General features: G+C 40.7%; 3 protein-coding genes and 2 long non-coding RNA genes across 5 annotated transcripts; 2 read left to right on the forward strand and 3 right to left on the reverse strand.

Annotated features, from left to right (window-relative positions):
- Positions 1 to 70: 70 nt before the first annotated feature.
- Positions 71 to 7,167, reverse strand: LOC113022702 (trypsin-like). Its single transcript, XM_026168388.2, has 6 exons — positions 6,969 to 7,167; positions 5,978 to 6,046; positions 5,187 to 5,337; positions 4,852 to 4,993; positions 948 to 1,205; positions 71 to 645 (listed from the first exon to the last, which is right to left on the reverse strand). Exons 2-6 carry the CDS (start codon positions 6,039 to 6,041, stop codon positions 496 to 498), a joined length of 765 nt encoding a protein of 254 aa, XP_026024173.1. The 5' UTR covers positions 6,042 to 6,046; positions 6,969 to 7,167; the 3' UTR covers positions 71 to 495.
- A 5,356-nt stretch (positions 7,168 to 12,523) lies between these two features.
- On the forward strand, positions 12,524 to 20,634 carry LOC113022701 (trypsin). The gene is made up of 5 exons (XM_026168385.2): positions 12,524 to 12,804; positions 13,911 to 14,070; positions 15,687 to 15,828; positions 15,947 to 16,213; positions 20,134 to 20,634. The coding sequence occupies exons 1-5, from the start codon at positions 12,663 to 12,665 to the stop codon at positions 20,308 to 20,310; spliced, it is 888 nt and encodes a 295-aa protein (XP_026024170.1). The 5' UTR covers positions 12,524 to 12,662; the 3' UTR covers positions 20,311 to 20,634.
- On the reverse strand, positions 15,854 to 17,894 carry LOC145428932 (uncharacterized). Its single transcript, XR_013909285.1, has 3 exons — positions 17,582 to 17,894; positions 17,188 to 17,343; positions 15,854 to 16,143 (listed from the first exon to the last, which is right to left on the reverse strand). It is a non-coding gene; the product is annotated as an uncharacterized LOC145428932 (long non-coding RNA).
- Positions 20,090 to 22,949, reverse strand: LOC145428933 (uncharacterized). The gene is made up of 2 exons (XR_013909286.1): positions 22,393 to 22,949; positions 20,090 to 20,329 (listed from the first exon to the last, which is right to left on the reverse strand). It is a non-coding gene; the product is annotated as an uncharacterized LOC145428933 (long non-coding RNA).
- Positions 22,928 to 25,591, forward strand: camk2n1a (calcium/calmodulin dependent protein kinase II inhibitor 1a). The gene is made up of 2 exons (XM_026168389.2): positions 22,928 to 23,463; positions 24,276 to 25,591. Exons 1-2 carry the CDS (start codon positions 23,295 to 23,297, stop codon positions 24,347 to 24,349), a joined length of 243 nt encoding a protein of 80 aa, XP_026024174.1. The 5' UTR covers positions 22,928 to 23,294; the 3' UTR covers positions 24,350 to 25,591.
- Positions 25,592 to 27,512: the final 1,921 nt, after the last annotated feature.

The raw sequence follows: 27,512 nt of genomic DNA on the forward strand, positions 1-27,512 counted from the left end.
GCCTGACCGGATTCTGAGGAAGTTTCGTAGTGAGTTTTAGTTTTAGTTTAATGACCGAAAAAAACACAGGTTATTCTCAGAAAATGTTTATTTAAGGTCCATATGTTTATAGTCAGTGGACAATAGAAGGTTTCAAGGAGCAAAAACAATTCCTGAAACAGACGTTATCCAAAATCTATGACAATGTTTTCATTTCTGTATAACACTGTAATATAACTGTAACATAAAAAAGTGTTTTTAGCAGAATGAATTGTAAAACCTGGTTCAGTTTGTATCATAATGGTGATATTCAGTCAGTGGGACTAAAAGTCAGTCAGGTGTAGGTTCCAGGTAATTTAGCTTTAACAAATATATCTGTGATTATATAAAAACAATTATATAAAAGATAAACATAGCATTTTTGGTCCTTCAGGAGCCATTCAAGTTTGTTTCTTTTTCTTCTTCTTTTTTTTAATCAAGGTAGAATTTTCTGTTAGCTAGTGGTAAGGATTGTTATTAGCTGTTCTCAATAACCTGATTCATCCATCCAATGTAGTTTCTGACCTTGGTGTAGACACCAGGGTAGTATGAAATCGCACAGCCAATGCCCCAAGATACAATGCCTTCAAATTTACCGTTACAAATAAGAGGTCCTCCAGAATCACCCTGAAAAAGGAAAAGAAAAAAAAAAAGATTTCAGGGTGTTTGTTACCTGATAGGACAAATTTTATTTGTTTATTTTTAAAGGAAATACAAAATCTGCAAAGTCCAGCAACCATTAGAAGTGATATTGCTTTTGTTAGTGGGACATTGTTGCTGCTGTTTGGCAATTTAAAGTTTACCGCATTACTCCATTAAAAAGCAAAAACAAATGCAAAGTCATCAGTGTAAAATAGACAAACTGAAGTGTCCATTTCCAAGTCTTGTATCATTCTTTTGTATTTAATTTTTGTATTTACATATGTTACCTGACAGGAGTCTCTCCCGCCACTCCTAGAGCCAGCACAGATCATGTTGTTTGTGATCCTGAAGGGGTAGTAATTCCAGCAGCTGGTGAACAATTCCACCTCCACTGACCTCAGTTCGGGGGATAAACTCTGGCTGTACATCCAGGTAACACCCCAACCACTAACTGTGCAAAGATTCAGGTTTTCCAGTGGCAGAGAGTTAGGGTCTGGCAACGAGGCTGGCTCGACCATGTCATTGATGATAGCTGGACGGTCCAGCTGACCCACAAAAAACAAATCCTTCTGTCAGTCAACATTGTCTACATAGCATACATAATATAACGTTCAGTCTATCATTTAACAGTGTCATATTTAGCCATAAAAGCTAGTTTTCTTCTGCAGTCCCTGCCAGGTTGAGAGAATGATTCAGAAAAAGATGCAAAAGCATGTTAACACAATTATTATAAAATCACAGTTAGTGAAAACTTCAGATTATGACAACACATTTTATTAGCTAATAACTACTGTTTTATAGATTTGGAGACAGAGGGTATAGTGGGTATAGAATCCCAACAATGTTAGATACTAAAATGAACTTTGTGGAAACGTTTACTGAAACTCGGTAAAACTTAAAGGAATCATAGTGCGAGGTACAGTAATGTGAAAAGGAAAGAGTTCTCTGGTAAAAACTGAGTACACCCTCACTGCTTCCATAGCAATTAAGAGGATAAGTTGCAGGCATGTCTGGAGCATTACATTTTAGACTCTCTAGGCCTCAGTGAGCATGTTAAATGTTAAAGTTCATGACAAACAAGCTATACTTGTTTATACCCAACCCAAGTCATACATATGACTTAAGTTTGCAAAATAGATTCTGAGGAAACAACAAGACTTCCTGCAACAATGAAGATGTTTGGCCATAATTTCACAGCACCACGTGTTGCAAAAATCAAAGACAGCACAATGACCATGAACTCCTCTGTATAGCAAAGTATTCTAGAGTCACTGGCTTATGTACCAGGACAATGATCCCAAGGGCAGTAACATATACAACAGAGTGGCTGAAAATGAAAAGAATCGATTGGCCAGTCAAAGTTCAGACCTTAGCCTGACTGAAATGTTATGGCAAGACCTTAAGAGAGCTGTGCAGAGGGAATGCCCACAAAGTTCAACGAACTGAAGCAAAGTGGCAAAGTTAAAACATAAGGTTTAATGACTATTATGGGTTTTGTTGCCACATAATAGTTTATGCCGTTTGACACACTTGCATACTCAATCATCCAGGTAAGGAAATCCCACAAAGTAGATTCTGTTCTGTAGGATTTTCAGTGAGAGAAACGTTTCGTCACGTTATCCAAGTGACTTCTTCAGTCTCAGCTGACTGCAGGTTTCCCCAAACTTATAAACAGTACATTCCTATAATTATCGAAACTAGCACAACAGGCTGTGAGGTCAGTTTCATGATCATTAATATGCAAATTGTCATGACCATTGATAAATGTCCATGGATACTATTCACAGAGAGTTGAGGAATGACAGCACTCACAGCGTTGTAAGAGGGTGAATATTAAAGATCGTGACCTCCTGGTCCGTTGTTATTCAATGGGGCTAGTTTCGGTCATCAAACCTGCAGTCAGCTGAGATTGAAGAAGTCACTTGGATGAGTGACAAAAGGTTTCTGCCTCGGGAAATGCTATGTCCAGACGAACAGAATCGACTTTCCGCGACTGCTGGAAAACATTTTATTGTTGGCTCAATGAGGGATTCATCATCAGTCAGGAAATTATTAATAGAGCTCAGCAACACAATTACACAATCCTCTATAAAGGACAGATGTAATACTAAATAAACTACATAGGTAATTTTGTTTACCAGCTTAAAGACTTTTCTTCTATCTATTATCTAGAATGGAAGATAAGGGAAGGGAAGGAAAACTACAGCAGGAAGACAGAAGAGCAGCTGCAACAGTACAACATCAGAGGGGTTTGGAGCAGCCTGAAGACAAGCTCAGGACAAAAACCAACCCCCCAGGCTGCAGGAGATTTGGGGTGGGTGACCTAAACAAATATTTTAATAGGTTTGATCAACCACCCACACCTCCCCCAGCATAGTCCCCCCTGCTGCAATCTCCCTCATCTTCAGTGACTGCCTGTCTTTCATCTCACACCTCCCAGCCATCACACTCACCCCAGGCTTCTGTGGACTCCAACATACACCACCCCTCCCCCAAAATCCACTCTATCTATCTCAGCACTTCAAATGAGGAACGAGCTTCGCAAGATCAAGGTGCGGAAGGCTGCAGGTCCAGATGGCATCAGCTCCAGGGTCCGGAGGTGCTGTGCAGATGAACTGTGTGGCATCCTAGGTTATCTGTTCAACCTGAGCCTGTTGCTGGGCAAAGTACCACAGCTGTGGAAGACCTCCTGTGTGGTACCGGTACCAAAGAACTCCCATCCCAACGACCTCAGCAGCTATAGGCCAGTAGCCCTGACATCACATCTGATGAAGACCCTCGAGAGGTTGTCTCTAAACCATCTGCGCCCCCTGGTGAGGTCTTCATTGGATCCGCTGCAGTTTGCTTACCAGCCTGGCATTGGGGTGGAGGATGCCATCATCTACCTCCTGCACCGAGCTCTGACTCACCTGGAGAAGCCTGGAAGCACTGTGAGGATCATGTTCTTTGATTTCTCCAGTGCTTTCAACACCATCCAGACACGACTTCTGAGGGACAAGCTGGAGCTATCAGGAGTGGACCACCACATGTCCCAGTGGATACTGGACTACCTCACAGAACGCCACAGTATGTGAGGACACAGGGCTGTGTCTCTGATACACTGGTCTGCAGTACGGGGGCCCCACAGGGAACTGTGCTGGCACCATTCCTCTTCACCCTCTACACTGCAGACTTCTCCATCAACTCCCCAAGCTGCCACCTACAGAAGTTCTCTGACGACTCTGCCATAGTCGGCCTCATCATAGGTGAGGACGACTCAGAGTACAGACAGTGAACTCTGGACTGGTGTCAGCAGAACCACCTGCTGATCAATGCCGGGAAAACCAAGCAGTTGGTGGTGGACTTCCGGAGACGCAGACCCACCACACTGACACCGGTGAACATCCAGGGAGTGGACATCGAGATAGTGGACTCGTATAGGTACCTGGGTGTTCACCTGAATAATAAACTGGACTTGAGCCACAACACTGATGCTCTTTACAGGAAGGGTCAGAGCAGACTCTACCTGCTCAGGCGGCTCAGGTCATTTGGAGTCCAGGGAGCGCTTTTAAAGACCTTTTATGACTCTGTGGTGGAATCCATCATTTTTTACAGTGTTGTATGCTGGAGCAGCAGTTTATCGACAGCTGAGAGAAAGAGGTTGGATAAACTCATCAGGAAGGCCAGCTCTGTTCTGGGATCCACCCTAGATCCAGTGCAGGTGGTGGGAGACAGGACTCTGGCCAAAATAACCTTTCTGATGGACAGAGTCTCCCACCCCATGCATGTAAATGTTGCTGAACTGCAGAGCTACTTCAGTGGCAGACTGCTGCATCCTAGATGCATGAAGGAGCGTTTCCGCAGGTCCTTCCTCCCTGCAGCTGTACAATCAAAACTGCTCCCAACAAACATAGATGTTTACATCAGCGCTGTAACTTGCACTAATCAACTGAACAACTACCACTGTTATAACTACTTTTGCACTAACTTATTGGAAGTTACATGTCTACTTTTTAATGCACGGGTACAATAGAAAATCTGTACTTTTCTAATTATTCTAAATATTCTTAACTATTTAAACATCTTTAAGCATCCTGCTCTGTTTGCACACTACAACCTGGGTGTGCCACTTATCTGTACCTCCCATCCCAAGGTAAATGTCTAGAAACAGTAACAATAAATCATGAGGTCTTAGTCATGGCTGTCCCTTACCTTAAGCAGCATGATATCATTGTCAAGCATCCAGTAGCTGTACTGTGAGTTTTTAACGATCAAGGAGACGTTGAATATCTGCTCCAATCCATTCCACTGGGTGAGACTGTGCTGACTCAGGACCACTTTAATCGTGTGACTCCTACAAGAGGGGAAGACATGAATAATTGTTCAGCTGATCAAAGACACACAAAAGTTGTCCAAATATTTAAAAAGGAATAAATGTATTAATAATTATAATGATAGCACAAAACATTGATGTGCTCTGTATTAACATATGAATGCAAGGTTTTGATCAGTGTCTGTGCTCCTGATGTACAGCTGCAGTAACTTACGCCCTCCAGCAGTGGGCAGCAGACACCACCCATTGCGGGTGGATGAGGGTGCCTCCACAGAAATGGGAGTTGCTGTACAAGAGGGAGGCTTGATATTTGATGGTGTAAGGGTTTACCAGTGTACCCCCAATTATTCTGTTCCCATATGCACCTAAGATACACAGAGACAAAGGATTATGTCAAAATTTTCTATACATATAGGGGTATTTTCTTTGCAGTGACCCTCCATGTTCACAGACAGTGGCTTTCTCCAGTGTCCATGAGCAAAATCAGACCTGTTTCAATGCAGTGCTGTCAGACTGCCTGACAATTGTGGCCATTTAATATGGATTTTGCATTGTTTTTGTATTTTTTTAATCATATAATGTACTGTAAGTATTTTTTATGTTGAGAAGACATTAAACCTAAATTGTAGTCGTTTACTTGTACAGTTTTTCACAGAAAGGTGAACTCCTTTGCATCTTTAATTCTGAAAGGCTCAGCCTCTCAGAATTAAAGATGTTTATACCGCTCATATTACTGAATAATTCAAATTGTTGTACAGTGTCCCACTGCCTCTTTTGTTTTTAATCTTTAATTGCAACTACCTTAGCTTTTGTTGCTGGCATCGAATGATAATTCTCAGTTTCAGCATCTAGAAGATGGTCTTTGAATCGTATACTTTGAAATTTCCTTCCCACATTTCCCACTGAGCTTTTATTTGAATTTTGCAAAACATCCAACTTTTTGGAAACCAGATTATACCTGAAGTCAGATATTGCGTAACTGTGTAGTCAGTGTCATCGACTCACCTGTTAGTTTAGCAACAAACAGGAAGGCCATTAAGAGGTGGCAGGACTGAGCCGGGTTCATCATAGTAACTGGTGCAAGAAGAAAAAATAAGCATCAATGGTCAGTATCACAGATCACAAATACATGAAGATGTTTTGTAGAGTGGAAAAAACAGACATTTTAATCTCATACGCTGTCAATTATAATCTGCACAGACTAATGAGGTAAAATCATCAGTTTGATTGAAAAATTCTGGTATTATTTTGCACAAAACCAAAATCCCTAAATAGGAAACTCATGTGACGTGTGCGATCATTTGTAACCAAACACAACAAGGTTGCAAGATGGTTTCACAAACATAATGACCAAATCAGTCCACGCACAGGCAGACATTAGAAACATGCCAACGCATATAAACGCAATTTGTTGTAAGTTCCTAAAATTGTAAGTGTATCCACTCCACACGCACACACACACGAATTAAAAAAAATACCAGAGCTAATAAATTATATGTATCAATACATCAAATAAAGTTGTTCACACAGGCTGCATTAGCACTCTTACTACCAGCATCATTTACTAACTATTCATCACATCTTAGAACTTTTATCTCAGAGTTTTGTGATCTATGTAGCATAGTAGTGACAGTATCAATACACAAAATCGCTACACAAACACACAACACACACGTACAAAAAGCTGCCAAGGTACTCAAAACCTCACAAAGGGAAATCTAGTCTCAACACATGTCGTCTGTGGCAATATGAACTCCTGCAAAGTTAGAATTTTATGAATACAATGGTGCGGTGAAGTTATGGGCATTAACACAGAAGTCATTCATAAAGTTTGTCCAAGTTCTACATTTAAATGGAGTCATTTGAACTTTTAATTAAAAATAAAGAAAATCCAGATTAAGCTTTACTTTCTTATTACACAATCAGCTGGTACACTGCCATTAATTCCACACCCGCGCTGCTAATGAGCAATACTATATAAGCAAGGCTTCCTCACCTTATTGGGAGTCGAGTATAAATCCGCACAGCCTGGGACACACGCTCTAACACAATCCTCTCACACCGAGACAAGTCTGAGAACTTGGGCCTCTTTTATATTGTGTTCATACCTGTCACTCTCATTATTCCCCTCCATGATACACCATTTATCTAAATGTCTCTCTCTCACACACAGAAAGGAGAGTCTGACCTAGTACAAGAAAAAAAAAGACATCCCCAGCCTTGTCTTTCATTACACCTTTCTTTCTGGGGCCTTTGTTCTCACAGCTTCAGCCTATTGTCTAGTGGTGGAGACAAAGTATTGCTGTGCAATGGTGAAACCCAACAAGCCAGAGAGATGATAAAATACACCTACCAGACATCTTGTTAGTATATCCAGTGGTGTTAGAGAGCGCAGGACAAAAGCACGAGTATGAGGACTGATATCAACCTGAGATGTGGCAGAACATATAACAGCATTTATTCTTTACCTGGACAAGGAAAATTTTATTCTCAGAAATTGCGTTAAACTGAGATGAGCGTGAGAGCATTTCCGTCTGCTTCCCCCTGCACACACAGGTCCACATAAAAAGACACCATCGTCATCTTTTTGTTCTAAAACACTTGCAGAGCGATATGATTCAGTGTTTGCTCTAAACTGTTCTTCTGGTGTTTTCTTAAAAAAGGAAAATGTAAAAGTTTTGGTGGTAAACCTTTTAAAACGTGTCACATTTTCAACCATTAGGACCCAACATTCTCAAAATGTTTTTAATAACAAGTCTGACTCTTATGTAAGCTTATGTAATTGTCAAGTGTTTGCACATATGGCCAGTTTCTAATGAATTAACCTAACATCGATGTCTGTGGGAGGAAGCCAGAGTACTTGGAGGAGAACCTTTTCTACTGACCACTCTTTTAGCCATACATTCGTACAGTGTTTTAATTTTGACAGATTATCAGATTAAGCGATTAACAGATTAAGCGAACATGCATGTCTTTGGAATGTGGGAGGAAGCCAAAGTAGTGGAGAACAGTGAGAACATGCAAACTCCAGGTATCCACCAGGTTTCCAGAACCTTTTTGCTGTGAAGTAACAGCACCACTACAGTGCAGTCCTAGTATGGCAAAGTTTATTACCTGGGAAAATAAAGCATGCAGTGAGTATTGTCACTAAAGTTTACCAAAGGGGTTTATGGATGGACAAGCAGACGAGCTTAAAAAGAACAATTTCTTACCTTAACAGCTCCCCCACACCACATCTGTAAAAAACTGCAGGCTGTTCTGTTTCTGTTGGCAAATCTTAAATTTTAATATTAGACAAACATAACCGCAGTAAATACAAAACATATTTTAGATTATTTCATTTATTAAAGGGGAAAAAAAAGATATCCAAAGCCACATGACCCTGTGTGAAAGTAATTGCCCCCTAAATTAAAAACCACTACTTGTGCCACCTTTAGCAGCAAAAACTGGAATGAAGCATTTGCGATAACTGAGAATGACTCTCTCACATCAATGTGGAGGAATTTTAGCCCACTCTTATTTGCATAATATTTTTTTTTTGTTCCAGGATAAACGTACAGTTTTTCATTTTACTTTTTGTTTCATTTTGGGGGGGTTTGGACTTGGTGGTGTGTTGCTGGTGCATTCAGGGCATGAACCAATGGTCGGACATTCTCTTTCAGGATTCTGGTCGGCTTAGGGTTAGCCATTTGTGGATAACGGATCTCACCGTGATTCACTAGAGTCCCAAAGCTTTTTCCATGCTTATAGATGGCAATGAATTTGTTTATCATTTGTTCCTGACTTTCTGTTGATCGTGGCGTGATGAGTTTCTTTTTGAGATCTTTTACCCTGCTTCACTTTATCAGACAGGCTCTGTTTAAGTGATTTCTTGATCCAACAGGTCTGGCAGTAACTAGGCCTGGGTGTGGATTGTGAAATTGAACTTAGCTTTCCAAAACATGCAGTTAATTTGTGATTTAATGGTTGTTTGATGAGCTGAAACACGTAAGTGTGACAAATATCTGAAAAAAGAAGAAATTAAGAAGGGGGCAATTACTTTTTCACAGCGCGCTAACATTTTGCAAATGTTTTATAATTAAAAACAAACTTTTTCATTTTCGTCATCATCCTTCAAACATCCTTTGAACAGTTGATTCAAATGTTGTCTTGAAAACATCGTAACAGCTTATGGGTAATGTTTTTTAGTGTTGTAGAAATGTTCACTGTCATAGCTGAGAAATCAGTGCCACAGCCTGCCTGTGTTGATTAGCCTGCTCGAGCAGGTATACACTGTATCCTTCCTCTCCTCTCCTCCCTGAGTTTTCTCTTCCCAGGTGTCATTCTCATTTAGGTTCCCAGAAGGGTTTTTTCCATTCTGAGTTCCCACACGTTGGAGCATTTCGTTTGCAGGCCATAACCTCCATATAGTCTTCACTCCCCAAGGTGTCATTGTAACTGTGAGGGTGAAAGGCGATAGCATGCTCAGCTCTCCCTCAGGTGCAAAGCCGATGCGACAAACAGGGTTTCTTTGTGTGTGTTTGCGACAGAGCAGGACAGATGACTTTGGCAAAAGTACATGCACAGTATGGATAGCTTAAAGAGGAGCATCTGCATAAATTTACATGGCAAAAAGATATTTGTGAAAATAATACCTAATTCGCCTACACTGCCAGGCACAAGTGATGATCAGTAAGCTCAAGTACTGAGAAAGGTGAGCTTCTTTAATGGCAACTTGAGGCTGTTTCCCAAAGTGAGTCGGTCCCATACAACGTCTGTAGTTAATTGTCACGGACTTCCACATTAAAAGGTTCAGCTTCATAAATAAAAATTGTTTACAGCCTGTCTTTTATTTCCATAACTGATTGATTTTAAATTTAAACTTCATATCAACTAAAACCAAAAGACCAGTGTTACTTTTCTCTAAATATTCAACTCGCTTACACAGCGAAATCCATGGATCCATTAACTGTCAGAGTTAAGACTGAATTTCAAACAATTCAAATTCAGTGTTGTTGTTGTTGTTGTTTTACAACTGTACTATGCCCTCAAATCGTGTCATAGAAGTCAGATAAGATTATACATGCTTGAAAAAAAGGCTTCACATTGAGGTCTTATGTCTATCTGATTTAAAAATATGAAGTCTGATGGATTTCTGTGTGCTGATATCATCAAGGGTAAATATTTTTTTCACCATAAATCCACACTACATTGAATTTGGAATTACTAATCATCCTTATGTAAGACTCCTCTCTAGAAATTTTCATTGCATGTCTGCCAACATTTAAAAGATTTATGACACAAAAATCACACAGTTGACAGGACGGATTAGGAGAAAAAGAGAATCCTGTATTTAAGATAAAGGTAGGTGTTTTTATAAATATGAAGCCTTTCTCTCTTCAGCTTCTCAGTAGAGGATAACCTTATCTTCCCAAAAGATTAAAAAAAAAACTATCTATATATAACTATATGTAATACTGCAGTTGTAACGCTGTAATAGCAATGAAAAGAGAACGGAGCACTTTGCAGTTTTCCAAATGTAATTGTCATGGATCAAATGACACAAACTTCAGTAGGAACCCATCCTTTCAAACCACTCAATCATATCAAAACGAGCCATCACATCATTGCTTTGTTCATACAAGTATTGCACATGGTTAATCTGGTAGAAAAGTGTATTTATATACTCAGTGTAATATATACTGTACCTAGAGAATATAAGAGTGGTTAGTTCCATTACTTCTAAAAATATCATGTGAATTGCATGATTTTATGTAATTACTATGTAAGAACACTTTTTTCATATTGTACAATATAAACACTGCTACTACTACTACTAATAATAATAATGAACTATGACAATGGACTCATGTTTAAATAAATTAAAACAAATTTTCTCTAAACTGTTGAAACACTAATATATAAAACAAGTATCCAAGAATATAACAGCATTTGTACCAACAATGACATTAGAGAAATACTGAATTAGAGAGGAAGAAACTTACCACACTGAATTTAAAATCACCTCAGATGAAGGAAATGAAATCTTTCGATGTTTGTTATGTATAAACATTCAATTTTACACTTTTATCATTTATGGAAAATGTCACAAAAAGTGTCAAATGTACTGGGAGAAAATTTCCAGAACATTTTTTGCTTTTTCACGCATTTTTTTACAGTGCAATTTAAAGCATATGAATGAATCAAATAGTTTTAAAAACACATTTCTCATGTTTTAATAATTATTTTAAACAAATAATGATGCAAAAACATATGTCCTGGTTTTAATTTAAAGAGTTGACATTTAGCAAATCAGACACTGGGGGGAAAAAGGTTATAACAAAACATTTTCTACCAATTCCCTGATTTTTTCTATTAACGAAAAAGAAATACGCCCCAATATAAAACTGATCATTGCTTGAATTTTTTGTAAAACTGATAAACACAACCAGTGGGAATGAAATGTATGTCTAATTATATGACGAACGAGCTAATTTACTCTTTCATAACACCTGTACAAGCTTAAAGTTGACGTTAGCCGAGGCCCAACAAGGAGCTGTATTTGGTAGCTGTCTGCTAGGCTTCATTGAGTGAGCTGAACTGGACCTCTTTACTGTGTTTGTGACGTTGATGCTTTTTTAATTAAATCAACTGATAGGTAACGTGTGGTAACTTAACACTCTGTCCTCTCATTTAAGCACAGTCACTGGCTCCAAATTATGGAGGTGGGAAGAACCATAAAGCTATTCAAGGCTTTAAAACTAAGTAACTGTGTGGTATGAGGGTGGCTTTGTCCATCTTTTGTATACAGTCAGTGGTTTTATCTCATTAGTTGAACTGACCTCTTAACAATGCATTTATATTACCATTGTATTACAATAGTTCCATACCATTTACTTGAATTATGTGCTTTGTAGCAATTTATGAAAGGGAGAAAGAAAATTACTGTATGAAGGCGGGTTAGTGTTGGCCCAGGAAACACCTGACAGTTGGAGGCCACACAAAGCTCTCCCTCTCCTATTCTGCTAGGCGAAGCATCAATTATTCAGCTTACTGTAAATGTGGGACAAGAGGAGGTCAGGCGAGATTCTTCCCTCCATGCTGTGGACGATGCTGACTTGCCAGAAGGGTGGTGATGATCATCATCGGGCTGATGATAATATGTTATTATCATTGCTGACACGGATTCAGTGATGGATGATGACTCACACAGAGAAACACTTGTGCGTAGAATACCTCTGCGTTGTCTTGGCTTTGCTACGAGTCTACACACACACACACACACACACACACACACACACACACACACACACACACACACACACACACACACACACACACACACACACACACACACACACTCTTACTCACAGAGAGAGAGACTATTGAAACATTTCAACAGGGATAAGCCTGGATGATGACACAGACAGAGCACCCTGATACAGTATAGATGAACCTGCTCACCACAGTGTTGCCATAGTAACAATGTAAGGCCTTTCGACAAGTCAGGAGGGTCAGAAGGAAGAGTTGTGATAGGAGATACGTTTTGAATGTGAACTTTGTTGCTCTCTCGCCTCTTTTTCCTCCTCAATCAATGTTACAGTGTTGGTTCGCGCTGCTGCACGATCAACAATGAAATTAAAAACTCCTCAAGGAAACTCGAGGATAAAGGTTGGTGGGGCTGACACCCACTGTTTCCTGTGAGGAATGAATGACCAGGCTGCAGACAGGAGCAGAGGACACTGCAGTGGTTCAGCAGCTGGTATGGTGCAACAGCTCAAAAACCTCTTCTGCTATGACGAGCCTGCTTATGTGTTTATGTTGTGTGCTGTTGGAGCTTATGGCAGTCCACAGTGAGTATCTAATGTTTTGTTTTTATAGTTTTGCTAACAAAAGATTCAAGCTTTCTTTGATTTAAAATATTATATCCAATCAGAGTTTTTCCACATTACTAAAACATTAGCTCCCATTCTCCCAGATGTGTGCCTAAGCTAATTTATTGAATCAATCACTCTTTTAGCAAAACCCTAAATGGTAAATTATCATTTAACCTTTCTGCAAGCACTTTTATTTTCCTCAGGAGGCAGAAGTTAAACACACCTAAAGCACAGAAATCGTTTAAAACTCTCAACTCAGCTCAAAACGGTGCATAGTTTGTTGCTAATGATGGGGGGGGGGGGGGGGGGACTGATAAAAGGTAGAGTGTACATGGGTGCACGGGTGTGCTGAAGGTTGATACCAACATTGGATGGCAGCAATCTGGGAGGCAGAGGAGGGAGAGCAAATTCAGTTCAGTAATGTTAGATGGACTGTGAGCAACTGAGACAGAGTATACTGTGGATGAAATTGAAAAAAAAAAAAGAAGGAACATGTAATATGAGTCTTATGCAATCTAAAATATATATAACATATAATCTATTTGTTCTTTTTCTTTTGTGAATGAGGGAAGCAGTAACAAGTGAAAGACCTAATGTCATCAGATCCTCTGTTGCCGCCGCGCAGAGGCTCTGATGGGTGTGTACGCTGATGTTTCAGTGCATCACCTTGTTAACAAAAAAAGAGTCTGGAGAGGGAGATGGTGGCTGGGAGTCCATTTCTCTTTTTTGCATCTTGTTTTGACATTTTTGTAGCTATCTTTCAAAATTTACAAATTGTACAGTTTCCTTTTATAATTAAGCCACTGTCAGAAAATGTTGTAAATGTTATTTGAATTTTTTTTTGTGTGTTTTTAATGTTTTGGGGGAAGAATCAAAGGTCTTGAGAAACGTATCTTAGTACTTACGAAAAACTCTTGGCAATTTATGTCTCAGCGTGATGATACTGAGAGTTAGTCCGTGTCTCGTTTGTGTCTAATCTTCACAAAGTCCACTTCCTCATATCCTATTCATTTTCAAAGATAAGTTAAACAGAACACGCGCAACTTATGTTCCTTTCTTGGCTTGCTAATGTTTCCATACAGGCCGTGTGCTCATGCAGAGCCGTATAGTAGGTGGTCACACCGCTGCACCAAATTCCATCAAATACCTCGTGTCACTGAAGAGCACCAGCGGCCAACACTTTTGTGGTGGATCACTAGTTCACAGGTACTGGGTCCTGACTGCAGCGCACTGCAACATCGGGTAAGAATCTTCAAGATCAATCATTAGCAGCAATCTGTGACTTCTAAAGTTTCATGTGTCTAAAAAAATCCAACTACGGTTTATCAGTTAGTTAATTGAGTAATCTACAAACAACAGCATATACTGCAATAACTTGGTCGATCTCCTAAGTTCAAACTTTTAGCACTCAAATACTGTAGCATACCTCTAAACTCCAAAAAAAAAAAGAAGAAGCTTATGTGAAAGTAACAAATATCATTGAGCACAGCCTTCCTCTCAGTTTTATTATTTCATAAGAGTTGGTGGCTGGACGTTTCAAAGAGGTATAGTGCTATGGTAACAAGGGGATCTTAGTACGTCATAGTAAACATGCATCGATTTTCTTCCACTTATCTACTTAAGTGTCGAAGGGGGGTGGATGAGAGGCAGGTTGCCAATCTTCCTGAGCTAACACATAGAGACAAACAACCATTCAGGCTCACATTCACACCTAAAGCCAGTTTAACACCATTTAACTTAAGCCCATGGATGTCTTAGACTGTTGGAGGAAGCCACAGTAACCTGAACTCCACACAGAAATGCCACAGCTTGGATTTTGAACGCAGGACCTTCTCGCTGTGAGAGAAGAGAGCCTCAGAGAGCCACCAGCATGGCCATAGATGTAATATTTATGGGCATCCACACAGTAAGAGAGTAACAGCATCGTAGCAAACAAGGGACTGCAAAAGGTACAAGAAATTCAGCAACTTGTAGCAAGAACAAGTGAAGTAAGTAAGCAGCAACTAAATATGTTAACTTTAAGCTCAGAGGTTATGGGAGCCAAGGGTGCAGTTTGCTTGACCGAAGGTGGTAAATACATCAGAGGGTTATCTACGTAACCTGGAATGTCCACTAGGCACTGCAGGTTGTGTGCATCATTTCCAAATGTGGGCTGGCTATACTCTACAGCCTTCATTTTTGTGAACTCAGATGTAGCTGATCAAAAGAATGGATTGTCAGCCACAAATCAAGGATGAGGATATGTACACTTCCACCATAAATCTGAAACACTTTCACAGACGGGAACATTTCTCTGGCATTTTTTCAGTACACTGTGGTTCAGAGTTAACTTGGCATGATTTTCTATTGCGAGCAGATGGTCCCAACAGATGCCTAAACGCAAACATTCATTCTGCTGTGGGTAGGTAACGTCAGGACACAAACTCAACCTCTATGGGGGCCAGTGGGAAGTCAAACAGCACACAGATGCGATTTAGTCAGCTGACCTTGGCGCATCACTGAGAAAGACGGTGAAGTGTGATCTTGTCTGGATGTAGGAAATTGGCCATATTTCTGTCACACTGTCCCCATCCCCGCCTGCTCACAGTAAGCCATTGTTCACTGGCAGACAAGCAGTTCATGGTGGTCACGATCAAGCCCTGTGCACACTTCGAGTTTGACTTTGTATTCAGGTCGTTTTACTTTATCTTTGTCTTTCATTCATTTAGTAAAATACAAAAAAATAGTTAATTAAGCTTATATTATTTGTGGGAAAAGGCTTCTTTTGTTTCCTCTTTCAAAGAGATCACGATTACACGATTACATCTTTTTAGTGCTCTGTTAACAAATGTGATGCAACATGGATTTCTGTGTTTTAGGGCAGAGCAAATGATGATAGTGGCAGGCGACTACAAGGTAAACATCTTTGAGGGTACTGAGCAGTACGCTAAGCCCCGCATCTTGGTCATCCATCCCCTGTACAACAGGAGCACCAACAACGCAGACATCATGCTCATTAAGGTGCCACAGAATCGGTGCAGAAAAGTTACCAGTGGTTTGTTAAAGTTTAATCTGTTACATCTTTCTTTTTTTAAAAGAAAAACATGTTCACGTGGAAACTGTACAATTTTCTGTCCAGCTGCGGGCTCCCATGGTTCTGAACAAATACGTGTCGCTGGCGCCTCTTCCCAGGCAGGGGACAGGTGTAGCTGAAGGCCACGTGTGTCGGGTGTCTGGGTGGGGCTACAATAGTCTGGAAGGAGGCCAGGTGCCTGTCACACTCAGGACAGTCACAGTGCCCATTGTCTCAACTGCAAGGTGTAACAGCAGCGACTCCTTTAATGGAAACATCACAGCAAACATGATCTGCGCTGGCTACAGCACTGGAGGCAAAGATGCATGCAAGGTACAAAGAACAAAGACACCACCTTTCACTAATCAGGAAAAAAAAACATGTTTTTAAAAGTTTCAGCTGCAAGCTAAGTGAGTGTTGGACACCGCCGCGGCCCTCTGTGCCAAGCATGTTCATTTGATGTTTTGAAAAGGCAAGAAACTAATTTTGAAGTAATAGACTCTCAGAGGTACCATCCATGGTGATCACACAGCACAAGCTGAGCCTACTTTTATCATCTCACTTAAGAGCAAAACAATAACACAGTTCTGGAAACCTCTTTCCCCCGACAGTGTAAGGATACAGTTGATCATGTCAGTGTTGGTTCGAGCTACAAGCTTTTATTAAGGAGACATGCCTGTTTGTCCTGAAACATTACTGCAGTTGTAATAATCGCATAAGAGATAGAAAAGCAACCCTTAAAGTAGCAACACGACTGAAAACCTGGAGTTTTGCTGTAAACGCTTACATAGCAGCAAAAATAACCTATGATTTGGTTATTTGCACCGTGAAAGAGTTTCAGCCCGGTCGTTGGTGTGAAAGAATAATTTACACGAAATTCAGCGTGTGGTATGTGAGTAAGCTATGTCTCACCTTCGGCAAAGTAGAGAATGACTAGTTTAAAATAAACTCTATGTAAAACCTGTGTGTTTGACAAAGTCCTTGTGTGTTGGTTTTTTTTTCAAGCAATAATAATGATTTTTAATAATATGATTCAAAGATAAGTATTAAAACAAAAAACAGAAAGAACTTTTCTAAAGGAAAAGCAGACCAGCTGTACTCAGTCAAGTTTAAATCCATACCTTGTTGGCCAGTTGGAATTTGTCTTCACCACTACATCCTAAAAGCCACATGTGAGTATTTCACACATGCAGTGCATTATACATGAGATATGGTACTATGCAAAAGTCTTAAGCCGTCCATTATTTCTTTATATTTTGCTAAAAAGAAATGGGAAACAGGTGCAGTGAATTACTGAAACACAGCACCTGTTGGATGTTGGCTGCCTTTGTCTCTATCGAGATGATCCCACACTGCTTCAGTAATGTTGAGGTCCAGGCTCTGGGGAGGCTGATGCAATGACTGACGGTGTTCAGGTGTTTTTCTATCCAGATATGGTTTTGCTGTTTGAGATCATTGTCATCCTTAAAAACACAGTTGTTGCCATTCAGATGCTGTCTACATGGTATCCCATGATACTTCTGTGTTCATAATTCCATCACTTTTGACAAGATCACTGGCTGCAATGCTTCCACCATGTTGACGCCAAGATAGCTGTAGACAAAATTTGGATTCATCGCCCATAAGGCCTGTCACCACTGATTTTCAGTCCAGTTCTTGTATAATCTGGCATTCCTCAGTCTTTTCTCCCTCTTCCCTTACCTTAAAAATGGCTTTTTGACAGCCACCCTTCCACAGAAACCTTTTCTGATTAAGCTCTTGCAAAAAGTTTACATTTTAGCCAGATAAAACCAATTTATCTGGCTAAGGATAAATTGGTTGTTTGCTAAGTTGTCTGTTAGAAACAACCCTTATTCACATCTTGACTTAGGTGCCCCTTTAAAGCTTGTATGATTCATAGAAAAAAATGTTCTCTCATGAAACTGTGGCACAAACATGAACTGAATCATTCAGTAATAAAAGATTCTCTGTAAAACAGGTCTGGCATTAACACACTCATAGGGATGAGGGGGGCAAGGAAATGAGGTAGAGACAATATATACACACACAGGATAATAAGCAGATACACAACAAGTAGGACGCACAGCTGGAAGCTATAGGAATAATGAGGTGGGGGAAGTGAACACAACGCCAGACAAAGAGAAGAACAGTTACCAAAATGAAACAGAAAGACACATCTGAATGGGAAACAATGGTTAACTTAACACGGGGGAGCACAGAAAAAGGTCAAAAGCAGATGAGACTGGAACACAAAAAAACACAAAGAGAAACTAACTCAAAGCAAATCGGAACGTCAGCAGAAACTGAAACTAACAAGAACTGAAGGCTCGACAATCAGTGGAAAAAAGAATAGATCAGACCCAAATAACACGGCTATACACCATAAGCGTCTATACAAAACATGAGCTAAACACAACTTGAAAATAACACGACAACTGAATAGACTGGAAACTGAATACTGGCTAAACAAGGAATACAGAAACTCAGCCCAGAGGGTAGCCTAAATGCAGGACTTCTTCCAATAAAGAAGCAAAATCCAAACAGGGTGCAGGAAAGGTAATTAAAAAAACGAAGAAGTCACCAAGGAGACATGAAACCTAAACATAAAACATTCTCACAATCCAAAGGAAATATGAACTCACAAACACTGAAAACTCAGGGACCAAAACCAATGACAAATCCCAAATGAGTGAAAAAGCAGCCAATGCCCAAACAAAAACTTGGAAAAAATGTTTGAAAGAAAAACATGAAAATGCAATGGGTGGCTCAAGACTATTGCACAATGCTGCACATTTAAATATTGGAACATGTAAACTAATTTTTACTGTAAGAAGGGCAACAATTTCACCTTCTTATACTTAATTTTACAGGAGCTACAACTGCATAACATCATGTGGGTTATTAGCAGGGGTGCACATAAGTAGTCCGCAGGTGCGCATTCACTGTCAAAATAAAAGACGCGCACCAGATAAAAAGTAGCAACGCACGTTTGCGTACATAAGATTTTCTGGAGGAGGACAGACATTTGTTTAGAACTCTTAAAGATGTCGAAGAAGCAAGCTCCTTTAAGCAATTACTTTGGTGCTCCTCCACCTCCAAAGAAATGTCAGAAGGAGTCCGAACCACAAAAGAAGTGCGTATTCTCGGAAAAGTGGTTGCAGGAGGCGACCCTGCTTCAAACAAATGATGAACGCACAGAGATGTGGTGCATCTCTAGCTGACAAAAAACAGTGCCTTTTATATGTACGCAAACGCGCGTTGCAACTTCTTATCTGGTGCGCGCCTTTTATTTTATTTTCCGCACCTGCGGACCACTTATGTGCACCCCTGGTTATTAGCCAAGAAACAATAGGCCAAAGTCACAAGATAAAAACATGTTTTCTCATTATTTATTTCTGGACTTCACACTCCTCCTCGCTGTTCTTATTTATAAAGTGCTCTACAAACCTCAACATTACGGCTAACAGGTGGATTTTCCCATTTGAGTGCAGCTAGCCAAACAGCAAACAGCCACAGCTAAAGAGAGAGAGTGAAAGTAGACAGTGTATCCTCGGTTTCTTCACATAAAACTCATTGTTGCAGCCAGGGGCAGCACAAAAGTGAACCCCTTAAACTGATTTTTAGTTTTAGTGTTGTTATTTTCCTGTGGGTTATTGATTCTGTTGCTAGTTAACTAACATAAACTAAAGTAAGTCTTTTAGCCGCAACCAACCAAGCACATGACGTCGCGTACTGACAGAAGATGCACTAAACATGTTTTTAAAAGTTTCACTTTAAGCACTTATTTCTTAAATCCAGCTTCACAGACAGTGTTGCAGCTATTTTAGTTTTAGGGAGCAGGGCTCAGTGGTGCAAATGAGCTGTTATATCTGTATTGTTTCATGTCCCTTTTACAGCAATAGCCACATTTTACACGATTTCAGGTTTTTGTTGCTTGTTTTTTTTTTTTTATAAGAAAGTTTTCACATTTATGCATTTTGGGAATCAGTTGATGTTGTTCTTTGAGCTAAAATAGACCAACAGCAAGTAACCTTCAATGCCTGGGATATCTGACCCACCTGGGCGGTAAATGCTTTTTGAAACAGTCTCCTATGAGGCGCCCATGTTCAGACACTTTGTATTACTTTGTGTATCATGTAACATCAGGGAAATTAAAGAAGCTTTACATCAATACTATGGTAACAAAAAACTTTTCCAGGAGTCACATTGTGAAATGGGAACTAATAGAAGGGTTTTATTGTTATTTATTACAGGGCGACTCCGGTGGACCGCTGGTGTGTGACAGACGGATCTATGGAGTTGTATCCTGGGGCAATGGTTGTGGTGATGCTAAGTTTCCTGGAGTCTACACGGCCGTGTCCAGATTCCGCCGGTGGATAGATCAAACCATCTACGGGTCATACCTGCGTTGCTTCAAACCGTGGAGATAATGAAAGGAGCCATTTGTGCCTGAAAGGAAACATTCCCATAAACACATTTAAGTTAGCATGGATAGGAAGTGGTTCTGTTGGAAGCTGCAGTGGCTGTTGAGAAAAACATTGCAGTGATAATTCAGATCACCTTTTGAATATAGTTAAACGCTGGATATTCTGAAATAATTACTATGATTATAGGATTCACTAGAATGTGCACCGTTTACAGTTACTGTAAATGTAATAGAGCTCACAGATTTGTGAAAGTTTTTTGATGCCAATAAAACACTCTGGGGCTGGTGTGGAGTTGTGTCAGCTCTGAATGCTGAATGACAAAAATCAGTTTTGGTCATAGTTTGACTTTTGTACAAAAAAGATAAATAGAAAGATCTGATCATGTACTTTCTAAAAAAAAAACAAAAACACAAACACTTATTTTTAATCAGTTTCTCGTGTGGTATACACTCAACTAGTAATTCATTAAATGCTAAAACTTGCTTGGACCCCATTTTTTCGTGGCACATCTTAAAGGTGCTCGACTGGACTGAGTTCTGGTGACTGTGGAGGCTATCTGACCACGCAGAACTCATTATCACGTTCAAGAAACCACAGTGAGATCATCTGAGTTTTGTGACATGTCCAGTTATTCTGCCTTAACAAGTTATCAGAAGATGAGTACATTGTGATCATAAAGGGATGGATGTGGTCTGCAACAATAATCAGGTAGGCCGTGGTGTTTAATCATGCTCAGCTGGTACAAAAGGGGCTTAAACTGTGCGAAGAAAATATCCCCCACACCATTACATCACCATCAGTAGCCTGAATCACTGATACAGCTACGCTGTAATATGTTGCGCATTCAGAAATGCTCTTCTGCGTACCTTGATTGTAACAAGTTGTTATTTCATTTCTGTTTAAAAGCAGGCACGTGCCTGTCTGTACTTTGAAATCCTTCCCCCACAGCTCGCACTTCAGAGCCACGTGTAGCACCCTTTGGTTCTACACCTTGCTGCGTGGCATCTCCCTCAATCTTCCCTCCTGCCTTCCTGTCTCACTGTGACTCTGATAAATGCAAGATAGCAAAAACAATGAAGGATTTGAGGCAGCATTTGAGTCAGTATCTGATGACAATATATGGAGTCATTTATTTGAACAAACCACACCCAAACAGGCCTGAAAGAGAAGTTCATCTGAGTTTTAACTACTGCAGTGTTTATTCTTTCTTTTTGTTTTTGAAAATCTAATTTAACTAGTCATAAAGCTCTAATTCCATGAAGACATACTTGAGCCAAGTTCAGTATAATGTTAGCATCAAACCTTATTCAGCAGCTGCACTGAAGCTTTAGGAAAGAAAACATGACAAATACTTGATTTAGCAGACAAAAAAATAGAATTTGCAAGAAGAAAATGCACTCTTTCCCAATCCAACACTCTCAAGGGTTTACTGCTACTATTTTATCAGGTTACTTGTCTTCATTGCTTGGGAGCTTTAAGACCAAAAAACAGTCTTGATGGCGATGTAACCACATTTTGTGAAAAATATTGTTCTTTGAGATGTTCTCATATGAAAGAAGGATCCTCTGATAAAATCATTGTAACCTCAGCTCCGAAGGGAGGAGGTGTGTCATGACGGCACATAAAAGTTAGCTCTGCTGCAGGCTCCAATATCATTTTTCATTTCATTGTCTGTGTAATGATATTTAGGGAAGTTCCTCTGAGAAAGGATAGTCTATCTCAAGACTGAATACCTGTCCGTTCCTCCATGCCCTGTCTGTTTTGTAAGACAGTCCATTGTACTGTCATACCTATAGAAGTGAGATTAATGCAAACAATAGACAGCAGTGGGTGGTAAAAGAAGTTCCAGAGGAATCAGTTTAACCAAACACCTTTTCAGGCTTTCTCTGCTAACATGAGGCGAAATGTTCTCAGTGTGGATCCTATTATACTATTACAGCATATGTATTTGGAATAATTATGTTATGAAGAAAAAAATTCATACATACTGTTTTCTTTCTGGGGGGTCTACTTGATATTTAGCCATCGTTTCTGTAACATGGATTATATTTTAAACAAACACAGTCACTGCTTTTTTATGCTAACCTTCGTGCTTTTCACTCCAAAATGCTGATGTGCAGTTTCCCGAGATACTGTGGGCGATAACGTGAAAACAGCACCAGGGCCTCCGCTGGGAACTTAAAGTGCGCCACGGGGCCAAAAGTCACATCCCAGCCTGTGAAAAGACTGCCATCATCTGGTGAGGTTTGACGGTCTCGTAAACCCCACGAACCCTAATAATAAAAATCTGAAAATTAATAAAAGAGGCTCGAGTTTTTAATATTTCGTGCTCGTCAACTGGTGGCGCAATCGGAATTGCTTCCCCCCCTCCACACATAAAGATATGAATCGATTCCCATTTACGTGCCACCTTCGAATTTCAAATCGCCATTTGTTTTTATTGCGTCCACATTCGAGGAGAGAGGAGCACTGGCAGTACTACTCCACCACTCCAACTGGACTTGGCTTCTCTGGGCTGCACCAGAAAACCCCCGAACAGCTCCCTCGCCAGGTGTCCCCGGGATCCGTGTTTTGCATCGCTCCTCAATTTGCATTTCTTCCTCAGATTTTCCGTGCGACGGGTTCAGCCGCTCAAAACCAGCGGGCGCTTCACGGCTCGGTTATACGCGCGCCTCCATTTCCAAAGCAATACGCACAGAGAGAAAGCCCGTGGATTTTTTCTCCCCCCATTTTCTTTTTTCTTTGAATAATGTTGCCGAGCCTCCACGAGCAGGGAAACTGAGGACATTTTGAGTTACTGATATTTCTGTCGCGCACCTACGGAGACAGACACGTGTCTTCTGGGCACGCAGAAAGGGCTAGGTCGTGCCAGCAGATTTCATTGTTTATTTTCCCCTTTTGTTTTTTTTACGAAGGAGCCGGTTCAAGCTTGGCGACGAGCTATACATTTCAGTTTGTGCGCCTTGGTGATAAAGACGCATTTGGAGATGTCGGAAGTGTTGCCTTTCAACGAAGAAAATATGAGTCATTATGGAAATGAGGGCGACGAGGGACACCTTTCCTTCACCTGTCGTCTTCAAGACACCAACAACTTCTTCAACGGCTCACAGAACAAACGTCCGCCGAAACTCGGGCAAATAGGCAGGAGCAAACGGGGTAATTATATAATTAAGGCGTTTTCGCCTGTATGGTGATGTGGTGAATGCGCACATCGGCTGTTAGTGCACCATATTTAAGGATGTTTGCCTGAGAAACCAGATCGGCAACACTATTGCCTTGACGAGATGTTCAGTCGAGTGTATGGTCAGCGAACCAGTCTGCTGTTTGCATGCGTGTGTATTGTTTTTTTTTTTTAATTATTCTGTTCGCATTGCTACACAAGTTGGATGCGCAGTGCGTGCCGCTAAATGCCTCCTGAATCTTGCTCAACAGAGTTGTGCTGATTGTCCCCTCCCAGATGAATGGCTGAACGAATTTTCTATGCAGTGTGATGGAGATTTTTGTGTTTGCATGATCAAGTCAGGCTGGCCATGTATGTGCTTTTGTGTGTCCTGCATTCCTGCATATCTACCAAGGTAGATAGTCCTTGAAAACTGAGGCTCAGTTGTGGTGGCACAGACATTTAGACAGACATAGTTCTATATACAGTAGTGCACAGAGACATGGGCAAACACAAAGACACATAAGACTTGCACCTGTGGGTGCACAGCCGACACTCGTACACAGTCACACCTGCACATTCCCAAATATGCATCAGAGGCGCCGATGCACATTCGTGGTTATCGCGCTCTTTTTGCATGGGCTTACGCTCTCATGCATGCACAAATCACTTATGCTCATACAGTTGCAGCACTAACGATTCAGGGCTTTGACACCCTTGTGTCGATGTTGAATTTTCAAGACGCCACACCAAGATGAGTCCCCCCCCTTCCCCTCCCCTCATTAACTCTCTCCCCTGTCATCCACAGTTGTGATTGAGGATGAGAATGGCGACGACGAAGCGCAGAAAAATGGAACAGAGAAGACCCCGGCAGAGGCTTAGAGTGGTCAGCACACCACCCCCCTCAAAAGACACTCTTTAAATTTTTTATGGCGATATTTACCAGTTTTAATCCAAAGACACTGTATATAAGCACTTTCTCTCATGTGGCAGCAAGCAGCACTTCCACACCCTCCTCTCCCAGTCAGTCATGGCTGTCCGGATGACACATGCTGGCAGGGGTGGGAGATGGCAGCAAAGGAGACCCCCAAGTGGACCCTCCCCCCTCACTCCCAACACACACTTACACTAACACACACACACACACCCTCAACTACAGGGTTTTGCCATAAATACAAACGCAGGGGAAGGCAATGGGGAAGGGGGAGGGCAAGGGGTGCAGTGGTGGGGGGGGTTAAGGCAGGAGGCAATGCTGTCGAAATGCAGAAATCAGGGACAGGATACAAAAAAAAATCTAATATAAAACCTAAAGCACACAATTCTCCTATATCTTATCAATCAAACCTGTGGTACCATTTGTTCTGCTCTTCATTTTGAGCGAGGGCAAATGAATAGCAGTTTGTAAATATGGAAAGGGTAGCCCATATTTTCTTGCACAAAGTGGGAATTGGTAAACTGGTTTGTTTCGTGTTGAAGACTTTATTTATTATTGATCCTTGGGAACATGTCTTTTGCAGTGACTTAAGGCCTGAGGGAGTGTTTTTTTTTGTATGTTGAGAAAACTGTGAGCAAACGAGAGTGATATTTTTTTCACTTAACAATTCTTGATGTTGCCTGAGTGTTTTTTGTTACCATACTTTGCAGCTAACGAGTCATTTATATACCGTGTACCTCCCACCTGTTTGTAAGCTTCCCAGGCTTTCACCTGGATTGGTTGATACTGTAACTTGACTGTACACACCTTATTGATAACAAAAAAAAAAGACTATTTATATTGCATTGTGCATTATTGTGTGTGCCAAATCTCATGAGGGATATACTGTACCGGACAACTTGTTATTTTTCGTGCTTTATACATTTACTCGTTGAGTTTAATTGTTTTGTTGGATTGCCATTTTTTAGGGCTCTTTCTTAAAACACTGAAATACCGACTCATGCATGGCAAATATAAAATCATGCATGCATGGCAGAAAATTCTGAAAATCTTGTGTATTCTTGAAGCACCTCGTATACAGCTTTGAATGACAAACCTCGAGAAACAGTCTTAACTCTGCGTTGTACTGTACGATTCACACTGATTTGTACAGTGGCCTAATATCTTGTAATAAAGATTATGACAAAGTACTATTTACTGTTAGTGTTGATTGTGGTTTACAATAAGGAATGATGTACTTGATGTTGCTTTTTTTTGTTAAAACTGTTTTAAATCTGTAGCAAAAACACAAAAAATATAGTTTTGTATAAGAGAGACATTAGCAGATAGCTTGGCTTAAAATTTTGGATATGTTCCTTGTACAGTTTCTCCTGTTGTTATTGGATTGCCTATCTGGCAAGTCAGCATTTTCCACTGTGAGAAAGTAGCATCCTACTCCTTGGAAAGAGCAGATATGGAAGGAGACGGCATGATGAGCGAGTAATCCCATCAAAGAGCCTGGAATCGAAACTTTGTAGCGATTTGTCGAAAAGGAAAGTTGACACACTGCTTGGACAACTGCACAACAGACTCTGATCTCATGAAGTGCTACAGTACTGCAAATTAATTTGTGGGGAAAATGTACACCACTGCTTCCCAATGCAATAAATGTCTGTTTGCATTTAAAATCTCAGCTTCTCTCTTTAATCAAGTCGTCCTTCAACTCCGCTGCCGGAGATGTGAATGGTGCAGGAGCACCAAGGCGTGAACAATGCTGATGAGACGTGACATTTCCAGCTCTGCTGTGGCGGCTAAATGATTCATGTTGTGTGACGAGCCTCTGTCAGCGTACGGCATCTTAAAACCTGGGCCGCCTGTATCTATGCTACAAACGCATACATACAAGCAAACACAGGCACTCGCATGTCCGTTTCAGCTCCAACTGCAGGCGAGACTAACATATTGCTAGTCTCTCTCTCCCTCCCCATCTTGACAGACATGAAAGGGGCTGCCTGCGCCGGGTACCATGGTAACAGATGCACCTTGCACTTGATGGGTGTTGCGGTGGGTATTCGGTGCAGAATAGTCTTCCCTGAGCCTTGGCTTGATGCAATCGCGAGCTTTAATGGAATGCTCTCCATTCTCTTATCTCTGCCCTCTTCTCTCAAGACCCCCTATTCACTCTGTGGCGTGACCACATTATCCTGCCAAAATAGTCCCTTCCTCCAAGATGGCAGTAAAGCATGACAGCAATGCCTACTGCAGTAAGAGTCTATCCCCTCACACAGGATCAGGGGATGTTACATTTGGGGAGTAGCGGTTTACCATTGCCTGTGCGGTGGATCTTTTTATACAAAATCGTGCATGGAATGCTCGATTCGATTAGTTGGATGAAGTTTGGGTCTCCTCAGTCTGAAGTAAAACTCACAAACTGTTCCCACACAACCAAACCTTTAGAGTCTGAGTGACCCATGATAGATAAGTGGATCATTTTTACATTTGCCAGTTAGGTCAGATGACATGGTTTGGGGTGGCACAGTGGTGAACTGTGTTGCCTCACAGTAGCATGGTCCTAGGTTTGAATCCACAACAAACAGCTGGGATAGGCTCTAGTCCGACCCTGAATTGGGCAAGTATTAATTTTCTTTTTTATTAGCAACCTCGGTTGATTTCATAGAAATGTAACAAGACGTAGGGTCAGCTTGGCTGAACTTGATCTTAATTTAATTAACCAGGTCTGAATCTCGATGCAGGAATTTCTATGATTACAACTTTGGATAAAATTGGGCATTTTGTGTCCCAATATCAAGGATCAAGGTATTTCTTTCTAAGAAACAAGCAAGCTTTATTCGTCACCAGAGATGGGCAAGTAACGCGTTACTGTAATCTGATTACTGTTTTCAAGTAACGAGTATAGTAAGGGATTACTATTGCAAAAACGGTAATTAGATTACCGTTACTTTCCCGTAGGAACGCTGCGTTACTGCGTTACTAAAACCGTGATTTTTTTGCGAGAATGTCTCATGACAGTGACGTAAGCGAGTGCGACGTTCGTGACAACAGCTGTGTGCAGATCAACAATGGATAATATATCGAGTGCAGGAGAGAGTATGAGCGTGCAGCGTTTAAAGC

Source organism: Astatotilapia calliptera, chromosome 5 (assembly GCF_964374335.1).
Source record: "Astatotilapia calliptera chromosome 5, fAstCal68.1, whole genome shotgun sequence".
Lineage (NCBI taxonomy): Eukaryota > Metazoa > Chordata > Actinopteri > Cichliformes > Cichlidae > Astatotilapia > Astatotilapia calliptera.

What these genes read in the sequence shown, in the direction of transcription:
- LOC113022702 (XM_026168388.2), bottom strand. Translation starts at nt 6,041, where the DNA reads ATGATGAACCCGGCTCAGTCCTGCCACCTCTTAATGGCCTTCCTGTTT. An exon ending in GTTTGTTGCTAAACTAACAG is followed by an intron (nt 5,338 to 5,977) that starts GTGAGTCGATGA and finishes TGTGTATCTTAG; the next exon opens with GTGCATATGGGAACAGAATA. An exon ending in ATGATATCATGCTGCTTAAG is followed by an intron (nt 1,206 to 4,851) that starts GTAAGGGACAGC and finishes TTTGTGGGTCAG; the next exon opens with CTGGACCGTCCAGCTATCAT.
- LOC113022701 (XM_026168385.2), top strand. Translation starts at nt 12,663, where the DNA reads ATGACCAGGCTGCAGACAGGAGCAGAGGACACTGCAGTGGTTCAGCAG. An exon ending in CAGACATCATGCTCATTAAG is followed by an intron (nt 15,829 to 15,946) that starts GTGCCACAGAAT and finishes TTTTCTGTCCAG; the next exon opens with CTGCGGGCTCCCATGGTTCT. An exon ending in GAGGCAAAGATGCATGCAAG is followed by an intron (nt 16,214 to 20,133) that starts GTACAAAGAACA and finishes TATTTATTACAG; the next exon opens with GGCGACTCCGGTGGACCGCT.
- camk2n1a (XM_026168389.2), top strand. Translation starts at nt 23,295, where the DNA reads ATGTCGGAAGTGTTGCCTTTCAACGAAGAAAATATGAGTCATTATGGA. An exon ending in AATAGGCAGGAGCAAACGGG is followed by an intron (nt 23,464 to 24,275) that starts GTAATTATATAA and finishes TGTCATCCACAG; the next exon opens with TTGTGATTGAGGATGAGAAT.